The sequence below is a fragment of the Leucopleurus acutus genome (genome assembly GCF_964270905.1).
Source record: "Leucopleurus acutus genome assembly, chromosome: 11".
Taxonomy (NCBI): Eukaryota; Metazoa; Chordata; class Mammalia; order Artiodactyla; family Delphinidae; genus Leucopleurus; species Leucopleurus acutus.
In genome coordinates, this window is record NC_139152.1 from 2936475 (window position 1) to 2954514 (window position 18040).

General features: G+C 38.8%; 1 protein-coding gene across 6 annotated transcripts in view; it reads right to left on the bottom strand.

Annotated features, from left to right (window-relative positions):
• Positions 1-18040, bottom strand: part of ERC1 (ELKS/RAB6-interacting/CAST family member 1) — a 399625-nt gene that overhangs the window by 283822 nt on the left and 97763 nt on the right. For all 6 annotated transcript variants that reach the window (XM_082850733.1, XM_082850731.1, XM_082850730.1 and 3 more), the window contains 2 exons: positions 16124-16291; positions 2625-2792 (listed from right to left, as the gene is read on the bottom strand). In XM_082850733.1, coding sequence (XP_082706859.1) covers positions 2625-2792; positions 16124-16291 — 336 coding nt within the window. The remainder of the gene's footprint in view (positions 1-2624; positions 2793-16123; positions 16292-18040) is intronic.

Sequence of the window (18040 nt, forward strand, 5' to 3'; positions counted from 1 at the left end):
TCAACCACCTGAAAATCAAGCTTTTGCTCATAGAATCCTGGAGCAAGAGGATGTCTGCACCTCAAGAAAGGAAAGCCATAATACAAATAATTATAGCTCTCTTGAGAACCTTTAACTGCCTCTAAACTTACTGTGTCTTTTTGTTTATTTTATGTGGATCCAAAAATTAAAGTTATTTCTATTTTATCAGCAAACAATGGTCCAGGAAACACATCACGAACATTGAGTCTAATGTTAGTACAGTAACTTCTACAACAAAATAAGCAGGCAGAACATAAAGGCTCTAAGCACTGAAAATGACAGTTCTAGAGGCATTATCTTAAAAGAAGCAGTAATAATCTAAACCAGTTTTGAAAGTAACTGTGCTACCTATTTGATAACTGTTTTAAGACAAATCAAAGTCTATAACATGACAAATTAGTGAGGCAGCTAGTGTACTAAAAAGAGCACAATTACCGGCCCTCTAGAGCCTACTCCACTGGCCTTCCACAGCGAAAGGCAAAGAGACTAGACAAAGCATGATACATGTTCTATTTATATGATGTCCTGTAGTGTCACAAAGCTTGAACACATACTACTGTCTAATCCTCCCAACAGGGAAGTTGTTGTCACGGGAAAAGCTGCATTTTGGAATAAGACCAACCTTGTGACAAAACCTGAAGCTACCACTTTTTTAGCTAAACAGATTTGTACAGATTTGAACCTCCCTTATTATGTAATATGTCTGGGACTTTGCTGGTTTGGGGCTTGTTTTTGTTTTGGGGGCAGGAAAGGGGAGCATGTGAGAACGGACACCAAGGTGTAAAAGTGTTTTATTAGTGAGTACTGAAATAACTTAATGGATTGGGACTAACACTTTTCTATTTCCTTTAAGAAATGGGAGAAGATAGTTCAGAGTATATTTTGTGAAAATTCTGTTTTACCTGTATCTCTAAGCATGTATGCCATACGTTGATACAGATTAATGTAAAATATATTTCTTATTATGTGTCACGGCCTAAAAATTTAGCCACTGATTATAACAGAGCAATCAAGATCTAAAATCCACTAGCAGAAAGCTGCAAGGATTAAACAAGACTACAGATATAAAGCGGCTAACATAAGTGCTGCCACTCTATTTTTACAAACTATGATTATTCCAGGATGATGAGGTGTTATTTCTAACTTCAAACCCCTGTTCACAGTAATGAAAAACTTTATTTAATGTTTATCTAGTTAAAAATAAGATGTGCATTACTTTCAAACAACCTTTGGGTTCTAACCAATGTACTTGTGACTTGGCAAAATCCACCAACATTACGAACGCATAGCCTTTCACCCAGCAATTCTACTTTAAGTAATTTACCTAGAAATATACTTCACTTATGAATAAACCAAACATGCCCATTTTTAAACTGCAGCGTCATTTTACATAACAGCAGAAACTTTAAGCAGACTGTCCACCGGTGGAAACCTTGTAATAAACCACAGCACATCCGCACAGTGCTGTTGGTAACAATGAAGAAGCCCCGGAAGAAGTTTCAAAATACATTAATGGGAAAAAAAGGAAAGCAAAGGGAAATAAAGGAATGGTAACATCTGTGTTTAGAGAAACATTTTTGCTTTATGTGGATTGTGCATAAAATGTTCATGGAAGAACACAGAAAGAGGTAAACAGAAAAAAACAGAATACATATCTGCCTGTGTATATGTAAACTGTGCCTGGAAGTGTATACAAGAAACCGGTAAGGGGAAGTGAGCAGTGGGGGGTAAGGTGAGAAGAACATATGTATAAAAATGTAAAACAAAGCAGCATCCACTAACAAGATACTACAGTCACTTATCTAGAGTGATCAAATTTTTATGTTTACTCATTGAAAGCAAATGAAAACCAAATTAATAGAGGACAACTATTGAACATGGTCCTCTGTACACAAAAGAAAGTCTGAATTTGAGGTTTAGCAAAGAGAGTTTTATTCCTGGGCTATTGTTAGAGGTTAAAAATAAACTGAGACAATGTCAAATATTTCTGATCTATGCCCTCAGTGGAGAAGAACAATAAATACCAGTGTCTACTATAACTATTATCTCAAAGGTACCCTTTAATTTAGCTAAAAGGGGGAGGGGAAGACAATTATTAGTACTTTCCTTATTTATTACAGTGTTAGCCTCTTTCCAGTTATGATTAAGGTAAAATAGGAAAGAAAGTCTTCCTTTCCTTGACGTATGTAGATTAGATGTCATTATAGTAGCATGTGTTTCTATTCAAAATTGCAGTCTTGCAAGAATCCCGGCCCACGTGCTACACTAATTCATGGCCCTACAGCTGCCGTACGAGACAGAAGATTCGGAGAGGCAGAAGAATGCCCATGCAAATACTCTGGCAATTCACAAGGCACTCTTCAGAGACAGCAGCATGGAAAATACTACTGAAGATACCAAACAGTGTTTACTTCGAAAGTTTAAAAACTGAACATACAGTTTTCACAATCTACCGCCTGCAGCAATGGTTTCAATTACGACCTGCAAATATATAAACAGAGGAATGAGAGAGAAACTCTGACAGCACTTAGGTACAACTCAGTGGTAGAAATGAGGACGTGGATCTGATGCGGGGCCCTGGGCTCAGAACACCTGCACCTCACCTTCTTCTGAAGGACATTAACTTTCCGCTCCTTCACATCCAGCATGTCCTTGAGGTCATGGATCTCTCCAGCTTGTGTCCCCTTCTCCTCAGCCATGTCCTGGATTTGTTTTGTCTTCTTATTCAGCATGGTTTCCTTCTCTTCCAAACGCAACCGCAGAGCATCCACCTAATATAACATTTTTACAAATGATTAATTGAAAAGGAACGTAATTCCTTCCAAACAGATGAGTACAGTTGCCTAAATGATACTTTTATAGTAAACTTTCATTAGAATCAAATAAAATACCACTCTAAATACAACTGTGACTATTTAGAAATGAAACCCTAAAATTCTGTGAGCACTTCCATAATAAAATAAAATTTACATCCGTTAAATTAAGGTGTAATCAAAATAAATAGATCTGAATAAAGGGGACAAAACTGGAGAATTTATATAAAGGGGTTGAGCTTTGCTACTTCTATAAAAGTGGTATAATCTATTATGTTTCTCAAATTTTAGAATCACAGGGAGGATTTAAACAGAATGCCAGGCCAAGCCACAAGTTTCTAATTTGGCAGGGTTGGGGCTCAAGAATCAGTATTTCTAACAAGTTCCCAAGTGATGCTACACTACTTTAGAAAATCCAAAATTAAAAAGAAAACCGTAAGCATCACCAAACATGACACCTGCTGTATCAGAGAATACAATCTAGCTGCAGCTGACAATCCCATAATGCACTTAGAGATCTGTAAGGCAAAGCAAGGTCTACTTTCAGATGTCAAGACTAGTCAGCTAAAGCTTGGTATCCAGGTACCTTTATCACCAAAGTTTAATACCATCCATTAGATATAACTTTAAAATAATCAGAAATCTAATATAAGTACTTATTTTTTCTTCCAGTTTTGAGATATAACTGACATACAGCACTGTGTAAGTTTAAAGTGTACAGCATAATTATTTGACTTCCATGCATCATGAAGTGATTATCACAGTAAGTTTTGTGAACATCCGTTGTCTCATACAGATACAAAATTAAAGAAATAGAAAACAACCTTTTCCTCATGACGAGAACTCTTAGGATTTTCTCCCTTAATGACTTTCACATACAACACACAGCCGTGCTTATTATCTTTATCCTGTTGTGCACCGCACCCCTAGCACTTTTTTTGTGTGTGTGTGTGCGGTATGCGGGCCTCTCGCTGCTGTGTCCTCTCCCGTCGTCGTGGAGCACAGGCTCCGGATGTGCAGGCTCAGCGGCCACGGCTCATGGGCCCGGCCGCTCTGCGCCACGCGGGATCCTCCCGGACCGGGGCATGAACCCGTGTCCCCTGCATTGGCAGGCAGACTCTCAACCACTGCGCCACCAGGGAAGCCCCCTAGTACTTATTTACCTGATATCTGGACGTTTGTACCTTTTGACTGTCTTCATCCAATCTTCCCTCCCCCGATTCCTCACCTCTGGTAACCACATATCTGGTCTCTTGTTCTGAGTCTGTTTGTTTGTTTTTCAAGTATAACTGACCTACAGCCCTATGTTACTTCCTGAAACACAGCAGTGTAAGTTGATGCTACTGTACATCTCAAAAAGTCTATTACAATACGTCACCACACAATAATATTCCACAGTTACTGACTGTATTCCCCACACTGTACATTCCATCCCCTTGACTCATTTATTTTGTAACTGTAAGTCTGTCCCTCTTAATCTCCCTCACCTATTTCTTTCCTCTCCCCATCCTCCTCTCCTCTGGCAACTACCTGTTTGTTCTCTATATCTATAATTCTGTTTCAGTTTTGCTATGTTTGTTCATTTGCTTTTTTAGCTCCCACATATATGCGAAATCACACAGTATTTGGCTTTCTCTGTCTGGCTTACTTCACTTAGCACAATGTCCTCAAGGCCCATCCATGTTGTCACAAACGCAGGATTTCCTTCTTTCTCATGGCTGAATAATAATATACACATACACAGACAACATCTTCTTTATCCATTCATCCACTGATGGACACTTAGGTTGCTTCCATATCTTGGTTCATTAATGCTGTAATGAACATAGGGGTGTACGTATCTCTTATAATTAGTGTTTTTGTTTTCTTCAGATAAATACCCCAGAGTGAACTGCTGGATCATACAGCAGTTCTACTTTTAATTTTTTGAGGAATCTCCATACTGTTTTCCATAGTGGCTCCACCAACTCACATTCCTACCAACAGTGCACAAGGATTCCCTTTTCTCCACAGACCACAGACTCACCAACACTTGTTATTTGTGGTCTTTTGGATAATAGCCACTCTGACAGGTGTGAAGTGATATCTCATTGTAGTTTTGATTTGCATTTCCCTGATGATTAGTGATGTTGAGCATCTTTTCATGTGCCTGTTGGCCATCTGTGTGTCTTCTTTGGAAAAATGTCTACTCAGATACTCTGCCCATTCTTTAATCAAGTTGTTTTTTCTTATGTTGAACTGTATGAGTTCTTTGTATATTTTGGATGTTAACCGCTTACTGAATATATTATCTGCAAATATCTTCTCCAATTCAGTAGGTGGTCTTTTTGTTTTGTTAATAGTTTCCTTTGCTGTGCAAAAACTTTGTAGTTTGATGTGGTCCCACTTGTTTAGTTTTGCCTGCTTCCCTTGCCTGAGGAGACATATCCAAAAAAAATTACTAAGACCGATGTTGAAGAGGGTACTGCCTATATTTTCTTCTAGAAGTTTTATGGTTTCAGGTCTCACATTTAAGTCTTTAATACATTTTGGTTTTTCGGTTATTTTTTTTAATTAATTTATTTATTTTTGACTGCGTTGGGTCTTCGTTGCTGCACGTGGGCTTTCTCTAGTTGCGGCGAGTGAGGGCTACTCTTTGTTGTGGTGTGCGGGTTTCTTATTGTGGTAGCTTCTCTTGTTGTGGAGCACGCACTCTAGGCACACAGGCTTCAGCAGTTGTGGCAAGCAGGCTCTAGAGCGCAGGCTCAGTAGTTGTGGTGCACAGGCTTAGTTGCTCTGTGGCATGTGGGATCTTCCTGGACCAAGGCTCAAACCCGTGTCCCCTGCATTGGCAGGTGGATTCTTAACCACTGTGCCACCAAGAAAGTCCTTTTAATCCATTTTGATCTTGTTTTTGTGCGTGGTGTGAGAGAGCAGTCCAGTTTCATTATTTTTCATGTAGCCACCCAGTTTTCCCAACACCGTTTGTTGAAGAAGCTGTCTTTTCCCCACTGTATATTCTTGGCCCTTTGTCATAGATTAATTGCCCATAGAAATGTGGATGCATTTCTGGGCTCTCTATTATATGCCATTGATCCATGTATCCATTTTTGTGCCAGTACCATACTGTTTTGATTACTGTAGCTTTATAATATAGTTTGAAATCAGGGAGCATGATACCTCCAGCTTTGTTCTTCTCTCAAGACTGTTTGGCTATTTCGGGCCTTCTGCGTTTCCATACAAACTTTAGAATTATTCTAGTTCTATAAAGAATGCCATTGGCATTTTGTACTTATTTTAAAATCTATTCACAGCAAATTTCATTAAACATACTCACACACCAAATTCTTTTGTTTTTTTGCTTTCCCACTAAGGATTTATAATTCAGCAAATAGTTACACATTTGATTACAGAAAAACAGGGAGGTGGGTTTCTTTCTGCTCAACAAAAATATAACATGAGTCATACATGCAAGCCACTTGTGAAATTTTTAATTTTCTAGCAGTCATATTAAAAAGTGATAAAGGAAGAGGTAAAATTAATTTTAATAATATATTTTACTTAATCTAATATATATACACATTATTGTCATTTCAAACCTATAGTCTATATAAAAAACTATTAATAAGCTATTTTACATTTGTTTTGTACTCAGTCTTCAAAGCCCAATGCATACTGTAATTGACACTTGTGTCACATCTCAATTTGGACTTGCCATGTTTCAAGTGCTCAACAGCCACATGTGGCTGGTGGCTACCACACTGACAGCGCACATCTAAGATAACAAGTATGTTTCTACAAAATATCTTTAATCTTGAACTTGTACTATATTATTTTTCCTGTCTGAATGTAGAATAACCCACAAAGAAAAAATAGGTCGGACTTCCCCGGTGGCACAGTGGTTAAGAATCCGCCTGCCAATGCAGGGGACATGGGCTCGAGCCCTGGTCCAGGAAATTCCCACATGCCGCAGAGCAACTAAGCCCGTGTGCCACAACTACTGAGCCTGCACTCTAGAGCCTGCAAACCACAGCTACTGAGCCCGTGTGCCACAACTACTGAAGCCTGTGTGCCTAGAGCCCGTGGTCCGCAACGAGAAGCCACTGCAATAAGAAGCCTGCGCACCACAACAAAGTAGCCCCCGCTCGCCACAACTAGAGAAAGCCCACGTGCAGCAACAAAGACCCAACGCAGCCCAACAATTAATTAATTAATTAATTAAAAAAATAGGTAATATGGGTAATGACTCACAGAGAGAATACCAAAGCATCAGGAAATATTATTATTACATTATATCATAACTGTATTATTACATCAATAACATATTGAAACTATATTATATCAAAACAATAAGGTATCTGAGAACCAGTACTGTATGTTCAGTGGCACTTACTGCTCACTAAGTATTGTGGAAAATTTCCTAGGAGACCAGTCTCATTTGAGACTGATATAGATAAGCCATCATGTACTTACAAATTACGTTGGACCATGCTGGAGAGGAAAAACATGTAAATAAACAACATTTCATTCTGCTAAACTGTATTTCTCTCAACCACTTCAATGCCACCAGTCTCACCAAGCCAGAAATTGGGGAAGCCGTCTTTTCAGGTCCCATTTATAATTCATCAGCACAAGTTCCACTGCCCCCTCAATAAACACTCTTGCACCTCTAATTTTCCTCTATTCTACTTTAATTAATGATACAGGGTAAACCTTATTACGTTCTGGAAAGGTCCACCTAAGAACTTTCAAACTCTGAAAATCTTATTTCTGAAACACGGTTCTTTCCTTTCTTCTATGCCTACTAAATCTACTCTTTGTCCAAAGTATAACCTCTGATCTACCATCCCTAACTTTTTGTTATTCACCTCCATTCTGGTTTTGTTTTTCTCCCAGCCTGAACAATCATTTCAAATACAGCCTCACATCATCTTTTTTTTTCCAGTCATGTTTATTTTTACAAACCGTTACTTCTGTATTAAATAGTTTTCTTCATTCTACCCTCAGACTTCTGAACCTTCCTGCACGTGGTCATGCATATGCTTGCCAACCACATACACAGTATATCAAAAGTCCTCAGAATTCTATTCTCAAGCATCATATTTCCTTCCCTTGTATTTCCCCTGTGGAAAATTTCAATTTCCCATGGTAACCGGCAAAACTGGTACTTTGAGAAGAAAGCAGACCGCAGATCTCAAAGCTAAAAATAAGTGATAGAGCATGGATTTAAGATTAAATGGTCTGTCTTCAGATCCTAAGCTCTTAACCACTAATTCTGTAAGATTTCACATATGTAAAATTCTACAAAATGCAAACTAATTTCAGTAACAGAAAGCAGACCAAGCGTTGCCTGGATATGAGGGAGGAAGTGGGGAGGAGTGAAGAATATCAGGGAGAGGCAGAAGAAAGGGGTTACAAAGAGGTACAAGAAAACTCTGGGGACAGTGTTCTTTATCTTGACCGTGCCATTGGTTTCAGAGGTGTGTGTCAGAACTTACCAAATTGTACATTTTGAATATATGCAGTTTATTGGATGTCAATAAATTTGATTTTTTTAAGTAAGCAAAATTAGAAAGCATGGTATTAGAACAGGAATAAACCAACAGACGTTTCCCACAGAAATGCGAGCCCAGACACACACACTCACACCATGTAGTGACCCATACACGTATAAACAGAGGTGACACTGTAACCAGTGAGGAAAGGACAGAGTATCTGATAAACTGTTTTCAGACAACTGGCTACCCATGCTGAGGGAGGGGGGAAGAACCCTGACTCACATCATACACAAAAATGAATTCTAGATGAATCAAAGCTTTATATATAAAAAGCAAATATTTAAAACTTTTAGAAAGAAAGATACTTTTTAAGTATCTTTTAAGACAGGGCAGCATGGAAGGATTTTTTTTTTTTTTTAAGACCCAGAAAGGATACATCATAAAGAAAAAATACTGGTAAGGCCAACTACGTTAAAATTAAAAACTCCTACAATGTCATTTACCATATTAAAATGTTTTAGTATTTTACCTATATTTTAAGTGCCTGAAATGGTTCTTTGTAAAAATACTACTAAGGAAAATAGAGGCATATTTATACTAGCTTTTTAATTTTTTAATTTATTTTATTTTATTTATTTTTATTTTTGGCTGTGTTGGGTCTTCACTGTTGTGCATGGGCTTTCTCTAGTTACGGCGAGCAGGGGCTACTCTTCGTTGCAGTGTGTGGGCTTTTCATTGTAGTGGCTTCTCTTGTTGCAGAGCATGGGCTGCAGGCACACAGGATTCAGCAGTTTTGGCACGCAGGCTCAGGAGCTGTGGCTCATGAGCTCTAGAGCGCAGGCTCAGTAGTTGTGGTACATGGACTTTGTTGCTCCACGGCATGTGGGATCTTCCTGGACCAGGGATCGAACCCATGTCCCCTGTATTGGCAGGCGGATTCTTAACCACTGCGACACCAGGGAAGTCCCTACACTAGCTTTTTAAAATGTTGATATTTTGTCAACTGGCCAAAATTAAATATGATGCAATACTGAACTTCAATTTTCAAACTGTATGACCATTTACAATCACTCCAAAAAAATTAAATACCTAGGTATAAATCTAACAAAGCATGTATAGGCTCTGCATGCTGAAAACTACAAACGGCTAATGATAGCAACTGAAGAAGATCTAAATGAGTTCTTCCCATGAATAGTATATGAAATGGAAACTTGACATGTGTAAAGATAGCCAATCTACTTAAATTTTTCCTCAAAGATGAGGAAAAAGAAAAGATTATTCAGCAGTGACAAAAAAAAAAGAAAGCGTTTTACTGGCAAACAGTAGAACTACAAGAAGCCAAGCCCAGAGAATGCAAAAGATGTTACATCACAAATTTCCAGTTCTGGTGCCTGAATTCAGCATTAGAGAGCTCAGAGCAAGAATTAAAATCCAATGCAGAACAAAGATGGAATACATGATCACCACTGAGTCCTCCAGCGGTCCTTTCTAAAGTGCAAGGTGACAAAATTCCTTAAGTTACCCCCAGTTTTCCTTCATCTACCTATTAAAATCAGAAACACTCCACTATGCAAAGAAGGAAAAAAGGTCCAGAAGGGAAATGTCAGAACAGACTGAATATTTATTCAACAGGGAGAAGAGAGCTGCCACCACAGAGTGAAGATGCTTGTGAATAGGAAATTCAACGACCAGGCTGTCGAGATGCCAGAAGAACTCACTGACCCTTATCCACCTGGCGTTTGTTGAGGCTCAGCTCCAGCCCGCCTACATGGCTACTAGTCCCATTTGACAGTAACAGATGTGGTTCCTATTAGTGAACCCATTACAGGGCATCCATCAGTCAGGGCAAGTCAAGAGGGAGCTCCTTGAACCCTCTGACCTGCTGCACAGTTAAAGAGGTCAAAGTCTTAGAAAGTACACATGCCAGAAACCTAAAAATAAATAAATCTCATGCCAAGTCATTTCTACCTAATTCCTACATTCTAATTTGTATTCTGTATACTATATATTCCACCTCTAATATGTATTCTATATATTCCAATAACCACAAGCAAAAAAAAACAAAGCAACTCACCTTAAAAACATTTTACCCAATACCCCTGAAATACACTATTAAATTCTTATTGCAGAAGTCAAAAGCCCAGACATTTAAACCTGTAGATAAGCCTGAACTGCCTTGTCTCTCAGTTCTTCTCAGCATTAATTTCAGAAAAATGAAAGGCTTTCTATCTGTGGGTCAGGAATCAGAATACAGCAGGAAAGCGTCCCTCATCGCTTCTAAATGTTGCTCATTCTGATGGGACCAATGTCTCAGGATAATAACTGTGGGGCCTCATATTTGTTGCTTCCTTACCAAAAGTACCCAGATGCCCCAGCTGCACTTTTACGTTAGATCCCTGACTCTGCTAAGTGACCTGGAAATGGGCCTGCACCAACCACTCATAAATACCCGCATGCCGATTTGAGGGAATGTCAGGTATGAGACCCACAAGAATTGATGACTGAAAAAGGTAAAGAATAAAAACTCTTGTTATAAACATACAAACCTTTGGTGTTATTGCAGTGGGAAATGCAGGTGTTGACATTAAAAATATTTCATATCACAAATATTAGCCACAGAAACTACCCAAGCCCACAGCCTAATTACTAAGTGATCTTTTCTTTTTTTAAAAAATTTATTTATTATTTATTTTTGGCTGCATCGGGTCTTTGTTGCTGTGCGGCTTTCTCTAGTCGCGTCAAGCGGGGGCTACTCTTCGTTGTGCAGCTCGGGCTCTAGGTGCGTGGACTTCAGTACTTGTGGCTCGTGGGCTCTAGAGCGCAGGCTCAGTAATTGTGGCCCATGGGCTTAGTTGCTCCACGGCATGTGGGATCTTCCCGGACCAGGGCTCAAACCCATGTCCCCTGCATTAGCAGGCGGATTCTTAACCACTGTGCCACCAGGGAAGCCCTACTAAGTGATCTTTTCAATTCAAATCATCTGTGTACACTTTTTCTTGGTCTGCTTTTTCATGCAATGCAGAATTAAAATGGGCTGGTCTGGAGATCTGAGATAAAAATAACCACAAAAACCACTTTGCTACTACTAGATTAACTGCTCTGAATTCTACACTGGTCTTTTGGTTTGGTGTGAACTAAATTCAGAGTATAATTTTGTGTGAGGTCTGTATTTTGCAAACCACAAAAAACGTATTCAGGAAAACCCCTCAGAGACTAGTAGGACACACAGTCATCACCCTAACACCATTCTTGGCAGGAGGAATAAGACTTTGTTTATTCACATCAACTGAACTGGAGGCACAGCATCTAACCAGCTTGCCAAGCACCAAGGTCTGTGGCAAACAGGTTATGCCAACTTCAACAAAATCAGAAGGTTTTTCCTCCACAAGACTTTCTCTACCAATGGACATGAACAGAAAAATGGCTACATTGCTGTTTTGGCCTTTTACCTCTGATCACAAAAGTATTAGTTATCTCAACCCACCTTCACCTTCTTTTGTTTTACATCAATAAACAGATCTACCTAAGAGCACATTAGCACTAGTAACTGCATGCCAGTAACAATGGCATGTTTCCTATAATTCCTCTTTTGCAATTATATGACTCACTGCCTTTCTAACTCTCTGACCACACCTTTTCAGTTTTCTTCACTGGATCCTCTGTCATTTCCCCCTCTTTACATCTCACTCTATACAACCTTCCTCTGGAGAAACCAATTCATCCCTAAGGCTTTAGCCACTACCCCCATAATGACAGCTTCTGAATATTTATTCCTAGCCTGTTCCTAGCCCCAACCAGTTCTAAAAACCTGAGATTCTAACAAAAGTTTCTGCTTTCACTGAGTATCTAGTTTAGAATGAGCTTTTTTTAAAAAAATCTTTCCTTTTAAAGGACCTTTAAAGATCACCTAATGTGGTCAAACATAAATGTAAGTTAAATCTGAGTACTGTCTATTATATTATTTTCTGCATTTTTCCTGTATTTCATAACTTTTTAAAAAAATTTATGTATTTATTTATTTGGCTGTGTTGGGTCTTCGCTGCTGCGTGCGGGCTTTTTTTAGTTGTGGCGAGCTGGGGTTACTCTTAGTTGCGGTACGCGGGCTTCTCATTGCGGTGGCTTCTCTTGTTGCAGAGCACGGGCTCTAGGAGCACGGGCTTCAGTAGTTGTGGCACATGGGCTCAGTAGCTGTGGCTCGCAGGCTCTAGAGCACAGGCTCAGTAGTTGTGGCGCACGCGTTTAGCCGCTCTGCGGCATGTGGGATCTTCCTAGACCAGGGCTCGAACCCGTGTCCCCTGATTTGGCAGGCGGATTCTTAACCACTGCACCACCAGGGAAGTTCCCATAAATTTTTAAAAAATTTAATAATCTAAACTACTCCTAATTTTAAAGCTGAGGAAATCAAAGCCAAAACTAAGTGACTTGCCCAAGATCACTAAGTATAATTTCCTATCACCACATCTCCCACTGTTCCCATCTAGAAAGGAGGACGAATGAAAGGCGTTGGGTCATGAGACTGAGAGTGTACATAAGCAGACTTTTTTAAAAGGCTATTTCAACAAACTGCACTGAGTTCTGTTTGACATTCCAACAAAAGGTTGAAGAGCTCAGAGAAACTTGCAAAAGGCCACAGGCAGAGATGTGTCCTTCAACTGTACAAAGGGAGGGGGGCTACAAAGTTATCATCTAAAAAAACCAGTGGCGATATTTTAAACCCATTGATATTTAATATTCACCTCCAAATTCAGATAAGAACTTCATAATTAAAAAATCTATTCTAGCCACATTAAACATCTATTCTAACCTTAGGAAGTTGGTATTATTATTCTTCTCAGTGACAGATGAGAAAATGGAGGATTACAGAGGTAAAATAACTCATCCAAGGTCACATAACTAATCAATGTAGAAGGCTATTTCAAGCCTAGGTCTGACTCCAAAGCCCATGCTTTGACCACAGTGCTACTAAATCCAGACTACCTCTGTGAAGGTCAACAGATTAAAGGAGATGTTCATAAAACAGGAGCAATTCCATAGATACTATATACTGTATACTGCCCAATACAAAAGGACCTCATACCATGGACACTGAACAGGAAAAAAAAAACAGGCCTTTTCCCACATCCTGTTTTTCCTTAAAGAATTTTAAAATTAAAAAAAAAAAAAACTCCTGAATCCATGTTCTTTTTCATATGTGCTTAATTTAGTGATTTGAGAGCTGGATGAAAGTCTAGGGTAGCTTCAGAGAGGAGGATGAGATCAATTAAGAGCAATTATAGGGGGCTTCCCTGGTGGCGCAGTGGTTAAGAATCTGCCCTGCCAATGCAGTGGACACAGGATCAAGCCCTGGTCCGGGAAGATCCCACACGCCGCGGAGCAACTAAGCCCGTGTGCCACAACTACTGAGCCTGCATTCTAGAGCCTGCGAGCCACAACTAATGAGCCCACGTGCCACAACTACTGAAGCCTGCAAGCCTAGAGCCTGTGCTCCGAAACAAGAGAAGCCACTGCAGTGAGAAGCCCGTGCACCACAACAAAGAGTAGCCTCCGCTCGCCGCCAACTAGAGAAGGCCCGCGCGCAGCAACGAAGACCTAATGCAGCCAAAAATAAATAAATAAAATAAATTTACTTTTTTAAAAAAAGAGCAATTATAGGAACAGAAATATAGCAATTATAGAAAAAGGTGAGAACTTTCAAAGAGCTGGTTCGAACTGTCTTTTATGGGATCCAACAGGAGAAAGCTGCTTTGGAAAAGGTGAGCCTTGTCAAGTGTCCCCAGAGTAATTTAAGAAAAAAAAGCAGATCCTGATAAACAGGCACATAACATTCACAGAATCACCCCAATTCAAAGGAAGTTAGCTTTTCTACTGTTATCTTTTAGAATGAGACCCTTATATTGGAGCAGTTGTCCTAATAACTTACAAGGGTAATTACTGAAACTCAGTTAGTCCTAAAAACAAATATAAAAACCATCCAAGAATGACCACAAATACAGTCTTTGTTCTCTGTGGTACAAGAAACCAATCGCAAGCCCATCTGTGTGAGACCTAGCTAATAAGAACACTATTTCAGAGGGTGGTACAAAGAGAAGGATGGATTGCCAAGGGGAAGAAGTCATCTATTAGACTGTGACAAGCTTTTAAGTGTTTGCATTATCATTAACCAACTGCCTGGTCCCCTGGTTCCCACACCTGCCACCTCCATCCAAAACTATCACAGCAGCAAACTTGGCAACAGGCCCACCTCCAAAACACTGGTGCCCTCTTTTGACCCTTTTGTAGTACTGCATGCATACCAGGCATTGATGTGAAAAACTCTAATAAAGCCACAAATTAATAAATTTGCAGGTAACATTTTTCAGATAATTCTATATTTGCAACTCCCTGAATAAACCTTAATTTAGCTTGATAAAAATATTAAATAGCAGACCTTCTACATAAAATTTATGCCAATGAAAAGAAAAGCAATAAGAATCTCTTACCGTTTTAACAGTTTACATATATTAGCTGATAGTATTACAAGAATTAGAATGATGCCAATAACTGACAAAGACCTTACTATGTGCCAGGGACTAGGAGTGAATAAATTCGTTTAATGCTAACAAGCTAATGAGGCAGGAACTCCTCTTCATCTTACAGATGTAAAACGAGGCACAATGAACTTAAGTAATGTGCCCAGGACCCTGCACCTGGTAGCAAGTGGTAAAACTGAAGTTCACTCAGTAACTGTGAGGCCAGAGCCAGAGCCTTATTTATCCCAAAATAGCCCTCTGAGGTATCACGATAAAACGAAACGTGATCAAAATAGAAAAAGTATAATTTGTAAGGAAAATTATAAATATATCATCCAAATCTCTCATTTTCAACAAAATCCCAAACTGTAAAAAAATAAAATACTATATGAAACATTTTGGTCATTTTCCCATTCCTCCTCGCTTGAAGATTCTGAACTTCTGGGTCTGAGATGTTTTTATGCATTCTTTTTACTACCCATTCCTTTTTTCATTGCACTATGCCTTTATTTATCTATTATCTTGTTCTTTAAAAGAAAAGAAAAAATTAATCCATACTATATGCTTTATTTTTCTTCTGTACAGCAGAACTGCTTACCTATTCCTACCTAAATTCTCTATTTCACTGAGATCTTTAGAAAATATTTTCCTTAAGACAGCAAATCCAAATAGCATCATCAATTCCTTCTCATTGCAAATATGATAGATTCTCATCTGTCTGGAATTATTTAGTGTGTTCCTACCTCTAATCAAGGCTGGCAGACTAGATAATCTTCTAATATTTCTAAAAATGCTAACTTTATTTTCAAACAGGACATGAAGTCACGTGTCTAATAATCTGCAGTTCAAAACAAGATTTATCTCAAACATTTCTAGATGCCACAGTTTGCTTACTTAAAGCTATTCATAATACCAAAAATTAAGGACACTTAATAACCCAACACAGGCTGACCAAGCTCACTCCCATTCATGACTGAAAGATTTACCACAGGTGAGGACAAATGCTTTTACAACTATCTTTTCATTTCATATCATTAGTTTAAAGTCTACTTAGAAGCACAGACTTAGTCAAAGTCTGAAGTATCAAAAACATATATTAACTGCACGGGTTTAATTTGTTAGATACAAGAACAACAGAAACAAGATGGCTATAGTTTAGTACTATAACTGACCACATCGCTAAAGAATCCATCATAATATTATTCATAGCTCCCGTATCTCAACACAACGAGAAGTGCACAGGTAATACACAAGAAAAGGTGCCAAGGAATGGGCTCCGTGCAAATCCCACAACTCCTTTTACCTCGGTCTGCAGGATGGCAGCCCTCTGCTCCTTAGCAGTCAAGGACTCCTTCAGCACTTCAATGTGTTGCTTGCTGTCTGAGAACTGGTTGGTGAGTGTTTCCAGCTTTGTCTGTAGGGCTAGTAGTTCTGTGTCCTTTCTGGACAGCTCCTGCTTCACCTGACCAATCTAGAGAAGAAGAAAAAGCAGGATAAGGAAAAAAGAAATAAAACCACCACCTCTGATCTGGGTCTCTGACAGATCCACGTCAAGATATACAGCATTAACTTTATGACAGGACACAATTCATCTTTTTGCATCATCTAATCTTAGCTGACCCCCCCAAAAAAAAACAAAGCTTATTCAACTAATAGCAAAATTTCCAGTTTTCATTTATTGTCTCCCCTAAACTTTTGAAATCCGTTAGAAAAGGAATGGAAGAAGAAAAATCCCAATTCACTTAGATGACTATGAGACAGCAGTAAGCATCTGAACATGACTGAAGCAGTTTTCATCTTATTAAGTCATAAGAAACTTCAAATCATACAGCAGGATTAGTGTAGATGGAATACAGAAAGAAAAAAGAAACTTCCTACTATTGCTATTTAAACTCAAAAGCTGCACATTTATTTTTTCATTGTTTTTTTTCATTCTCAAATGAAAGTGTACATAAAGTCCTTCTTAAAAAGCCACTTTAGTGTTATAAGGCATTATAAACATGTGCTTTCTGAAAATTATGTAATTTTGAGGAGTTAGGGGTACTGACCTAAAAAAAAGATTCCACCTACAAAGTTATATTACCTACAACATGTCATATCAACTAAATGGATAAAAGTATATAACCTAAATAAAGAATGCATAAAATCTCATTCTGTAAGAATCTACATGTGTAATCAAATTTGAATTACTCTGACAGAGCAATCCATAAATCGATAGGTGCCACTCACTCTCCCATAAATTTTTCTCATCTTAACTTAGAAAACGTTTAACATCAAACATCTCCTTTATATTTCTACTGTTTCTAAGAATTTTTACTCTTTTATTCTTTTTTTTTTTCGGTACGCGGGCCTCTCACTGTTGTGGCCTCTCCCGCTGCGGAGCACAGGCTCTGGACGCGCAGGCTCAGCGGCCATGGCTCACGGGCCCAGCCACTCCACGGCATGTGGGATCTTCCCGGACCGGGGCACGAACCCGTGTCCCCTGCATCGGCAGGCGGACTCTCAACCACTGCATCACCAGGGAAGCCCTTACTCTTTTATTCTAAATGTAAGCCAAATTAACAGAAATCATATCTGTTTTTACATTATATCTACTGCCTAAGCAAGGTAGCTAGCTATACACTAAAATAGAGACTCTTGGAAGTATAAATTTGACAAGAAGTCAGTAATCTCAGTATCACTGATGAAACAAAAAATACTTTTTAAAAAGTTGAATGTATCTAAAGTATTTTGACTGTAATAATCTTAGGCATAAGGGACAAAGTTTTTGTGAATAATTTCCCATGAGAAAGTATGAAATAAATTTTACTGTAATTAAAATTACTTTTAAGGAGCACTAAAAATAAACTTATAATTTAGTGTTCTGTTTCAGCAGGAAGACAAGCATTTTTCTCATATGCATGAAATCTCTACTTACAAATATAATATTCATTCATTCAACAAACATTTTTGTGTGCTCACTGTATGCAAAATACTTGCAGCTGGTAAGGACATCAGTGGAAGATAGCTGTAAACAGCAGCTACTTCCATCCTGTAACACAGATACGTACCCAGGAGCTGCCACATACTGTAATGGTGTAGCATTTCATGACATCCCTTTACCAACGTCCCACCCCTAACAAACAGAATGCACTAAAAACGCACTTGTGGTATGAATAAATAGTCAGGAGAAATGTTCAAAATGTTCTCACCTCATCAGCTAAAGAACTATGGCTTAAAG